This window comes from Pyxicephalus adspersus, chromosome 2 (assembly GCF_032062135.1).
Source record: "Pyxicephalus adspersus chromosome 2, UCB_Pads_2.0, whole genome shotgun sequence".
Lineage (NCBI taxonomy): Eukaryota > Metazoa > Chordata > Amphibia > Anura > Pyxicephalidae > Pyxicephalus > Pyxicephalus adspersus.
In genome coordinates, this window is record NC_092859.1 from 69,702,229 (window position 1) to 69,707,310 (window position 5,082).

Below are 5,082 nucleotides of genomic sequence, written 5' to 3' on the forward strand. Positions count from 1 at the left end.
TGAAATAAAAACATATTTGGTCACAGGGACATATAAAAATGTAGCTGGAAAATACTCTTCTTTGAGTCATGTGATTGTGTATGGAAAGTATGGGCATGTGATGAAATATAGTATAAGAAAAACAAATTGGATATAGGAATAGGAAAATATATATTTTTAAGGAAGATTCTTAATGAAGGGTCATGTGATTGTGTATGGAAAATATTGGCATGTGATGGAATATAGTATAAAAAAAACAAACTTGGATATAGGAATATATTTTATATATATATATATATATATATATATATATATATATATATATATATATATATATATATTAAGATCGTTAGTGAAGGGTCATGTAATTGTGTATGGAAAGTTTGCTATATGATGGAATAAATACAGTAAAACTATAGGATATAGGAATATATATGTGTATATATATATATAAGATTGTTAGTGAAGGGTCATGTGACTGTTTATGGAAAGTTTTGGTGTATGATGGGTTGAATAAAGACAGAATAATATTTATACATATATATATATATATATATATATATAAATATATATATGTCCTGAAGCCAGGCTATGAGGCACATCCCCGTGTGAATATATTGACGTTTCTGATAATGTGGTGAAAGTATGTTAGGCATTCCTGATCCTCCAAAGGACGGAGAAGTGCCTTGAAGTGACAAGGTAAAGTTGATTTTCCCTAAATAAACAGTTCCTTTTCCTTCCAAGCCATCGGAGTGCTGTGAATGTATTTGGTGGGCTCATACAGATTCCAGGCTAAATGCTCACACATTACCTCACGCTGCTCCCATTCACATTCCAGCTTTATGAGTGAAAATGTTTTGAAAATAAGCCAAAGAAAAAGTCTTGAATGTAATGATTTGTGTGTGTAACCCCCCCTTAAAGAGAACATTGCGTGCCTGAAGTAGAAGCACACAGTACAGGCTCCCCAGAGCTGCGGCTGGCCTGGGTTACAAAAGTGTATTTCCTGCCTGGGCAGGGCTGCTGTGTGTACATAGAAGTGTTTGACTTAGCAGCTCAGACGACGTCATTGCTCTTGGCTGGACACAAGGGGGCGGGCTACAGAAATGATGTCACTGTAAAGACCACATGGTACAAGCCATTCACAAAAAAGAGCCAGCCTCCTCCAGCTCAGTATAAATAGGGATCAAGTGGCGCCTGGTGCAGCACGAGCTGAAGTCAGCCAGCAACAAGAAACATCAACTAAAGTAACCCAAGCAAGACACACAGAAGCCTGGCTGACGCTTGAAGACTTACTTATTTTATTATTGTTAAGTTTGTTTTATTTAGACAAAGTAGTCTTGAAAAAAGGCTACTGCAAGGAGAAAACAAATCATTGATTCGTTTGTTACAAGCACGGATCTCTACTTGATCTCTACCCTGTGGACGGGTCGTTTAGCTATGGTCAATATGGAGATTTGTGGCATGGATTGCAGCACGCTGAAAGCACTCCTGGCAGAAGGGGCACACAAATGTCTGATCCTGGACTGTAGATCATTCTTCTCCTTCAGCTCTGCCCACATCCTGGGCTCCAGCAATGTCAGATTCAGCACAATAGTCAAGAGGAGGGCTAAGGGCAGCATGGGCTTGGAGCATATCATCCCCAATGAGGAGCAGAGGGGTCAGCTGATCGCTGGATTGTATGAGGCTGTGGTGCTGCTGGATGATCGGACCTATGAGCTGGAAAGCCTGAGGAAGGACAGCACTATGATGCTGGCAGTCAGTGCCCTGTGCAGGGACCCCAGAGGCAGCAGGATCTTCTTCCTGAAAGGTACATGAATGATTCACACCTAAATCTGACCACTGTCCCTTCCTATACTTCTATCGCTATTCATCCTACTGCCAGGCACAAGGAAGTAAATGGATCATCATCTTCTAAACCTGACTTACTTATCCCTATAATTTACATTTACAATTTACAAAACCTCATTGATGAATGTCATACACAAGGAGTATACGGATCGCCCCTCTTAATTCTGCCAGTATTGTCTATTCCCTACTTTACGTAGATCCCTATAATTCACATAAAGCCCCACTGATGAATGGCAGTCAGAAATGTATACGGATGCCCCCTGCTAAAGTTGCCTGTATTCCTCTTCCCATTCTACAAAATCCTTCTAGATTTAGTGATCATTTAAAGCCCCCTTAGGGAATTGCCCGCAGACACACACACATTGATCCTTCCCTCCAAATCTGCTTTGTTAAACCTTCCCGCTTTTCTTCTACAATAACCCATTGTATGTATAGGGCTGATTTAAAGCCCCCATTGATTGTCAATCACCCATTCAAAGGATGACATCTAAAGAATGACATTGTTTTTTTTTTCTCTTATTTTCCAGGTGGCTATGAAGCATTTTCTTCTGAATGTCCTGAGCTGTGCAACAAATGTTCTCCCCCCATTGGACTAAGCTTGCCCCTCAGTGCCAACAGTGTACCTGGCAGTGCTGACTCCAACTGTACCCCCTGCGGCACCCCATTATATGATCAGGTCAGTATTTCCCTTGTGTTGTAAGAGTTAAAATCCCCTGCCAAGCAAGCGATCCCTCCCTCACCACTCCCAGCCAGCCAAGCAATAAAACAATAGTATGCTGTCAACACAATTGACTGTATAGTTTACCAGCACAGCCACATTGTGCTTCCTCAAACACAAGCCCAATAATAAGCTGTGCTTACAGAAAATTTCTGTTGTCTATAAACAAGGCTACATTAGTATATTTCACAACTGGCCACATTTCAAGCCTACCCTTTAATAAATATAAATTAAATATATTTGTGTGTTTTTCCAGATGATTAAATGTGTCTGTTATATTTGTGTTACAGGGAGGACCGGTGGAAATCCTGCCTTTTCTTTACCTGGGCAGTGCATATCATGCATCCAGAAAAGACATGCTGGATACCCTTGGCATTACCGCCCTGATCAACGTGTCTGCTAACTGCCCAAATCACTTTGAGGGGCACTACCAGTACAAAAGTATCCCAGTGGAGGACAGCCACAAAGCAGACATCAGCTCCTGGTTCAATGAAGCCATTGATTTCATAGGTGAATATCTTTTAACTCGTTATGGAACATTAAACCTAGTATGACAAATAGTATACTTAATGCTCACTGCCAACATTTATCCAAGGGTAACATTTTGGAAATACATTGGTTTTACTACTTAATTTAGTTCTGAAAATTGAAGTTGTATCAAATAAATTCTCTGCTATGATGGCAAGCGTTTGAGAAGTAAGGGAAGTTCTTAGCTTGTAATATTAAAGTAGCACATAGTCCAATAGAATATAAAAAAGCAGCACCTTAGTCTATTGTCGGTGACTGTCCCCTAGTGGTCATCATAGTGCATTGCCAACTTTGCACATTGCTCTAATTAGGTTTACTTGTTACAAGCTAGAAGGAAAATGTTTCAGTGCACTATTTTACACAATTAATTTACAATAATTGCTTTGTTTTATCTTTCAGACTCTGTGAAGAATAATGGTGGTAGAGTGTTTGTTCACTGTCAAGCTGGTATTTCACGTTCTGCTACGATCTGCCTTGCTTATCTGATGAGGACTAACCGTGTAAAGCTGGATGAAGCTTTTGAGTTTGTCAAGCAGCGAAGAAGCATCATTTCTCCTAACTTTAGCTTCATGGGACAGCTCCTTCAGTTTGAATCTCAAGTTCTAGCACCTTCCTGTTCAGCAGAGGCCGGTAGTCCCACAATATCAGTTTTGGACAGAGGAACATCAACTACTACAGTTTTCAATTTCCCAGTTTCTATCCCTGTTCACCCTGCAGCAAGTTCTCTGAGCTACCTTCAGAGTCCGATCACTACATCGCCAAGCTGCTGAGAGGAAACAAGCTAAAGCTCATGGACTGTATGTGTGATACAAAGTGCAATAATTTTTAAAACTTTTAATAATGAACTCTTTTTGTCGTTGCTTTTAAGCCATCATCGTCAACCAGACATGAAGTGGTTGCAAACATATGAACTGGTGAAACCACAAGTAGCTTAAAACTGACACGACTTGTCAAGATTTTTAGTGTATGTCCTAACCACTAAGGATTTAAAAAAAAGACAAGTCACTGTTGCCTTTTTACATCTGATTTTTGTTTATGATCTCCGTTTAATGGAGGTTTGACAGTATTTCCATTCCTGAACTTTTTGTACTAGTGAAAGAGAGGCTGCTGCCTATGAACTGTTCAAATGAAATGTACGTCCTATTATTTATTTTACAAGTTTCGTCCTGCCTTCAGAAGCCTAAGATTTCAGCTTTTTTTTTCCCCCCCAACGAAGCAAAGGAGAAATACCTCAATATTTTTTGTTGGTACTGTATTTCCTGTTTGTAATTCAAGACCAGCTTCAGTTTCCAAAGCACTGACGAAAAAAAGCACTAGGCCGAAGCCTTCTTCTGAGTTTGCTGACGACTGTATATATGCTATGATTTTATTTATGATGCAAAATAATATATTTCTTCTCCTGGGAGAAGACTTTTTAATACAAAACTATGACCTTTTTTATACAGAATAGAATAAATTATGACTTTGTACTGAATGTTGCCTCAATGTCTTGCATTACTTGATTATATTACCCACTCTGTTTTACGTACACAACCCATAATTATGTGAAGAAGAACCCGTTTTACTAAAAAAACATAAACTCTTCTAAGAATAATGTTATGGCCTTATATAACAAAACAGAGCTGATAAACTGTCAAACAACCAATCACGTCTAAGTGTTATATTAGATTGACTAGTAACAGTCATTCAGAACAACTTTTTATGAGTGGCTAAGTCATGAATTATGGCGCAATGGGCTCAGGTATGATGGATAAACCTAAAGGAAATATAGCTATTACATTGAAAAAACCTTGTCTCCCTTAAACACATTTCTAAATGGAAAAATTAATTACAGGTATAGTTTACAGAACAGTATACCTTTTTACTGTCAAGGAGTGTTCATACCAAGCTAGAGATGGACAACTATTATTCTTTGTGGTCTGGGAATGTTTATTTTAAACTTAAAGTACATACCAATAAATCCACAAGAGATAAATCCTTTTTCCTTTAGTTATCAATGAAATGATCTT

At 38.6% G+C, this 5,082-nt stretch overlaps 1 protein-coding gene across 1 annotated transcript; it reads left to right on the forward strand.

Moving 5' to 3' along the window:
* Positions 1-1,168: 1,168 nt before the first annotated feature.
* On the forward strand, positions 1,169-4,547 carry DUSP1 (dual specificity phosphatase 1). The gene is made up of 4 exons (XM_072400950.1): positions 1,169-1,786; positions 2,355-2,503; positions 2,836-3,055; positions 3,473-4,547. The coding sequence occupies exons 1-4, from the start codon at positions 1,417-1,419 to the stop codon at positions 3,841-3,843; spliced, it is 1,110 nt and encodes a 369-aa protein (XP_072257051.1). The 5' UTR covers positions 1,169-1,416; the 3' UTR covers positions 3,844-4,547.
* The last annotated feature ends 535 nt before the right edge of the window (positions 4,548-5,082 follow it).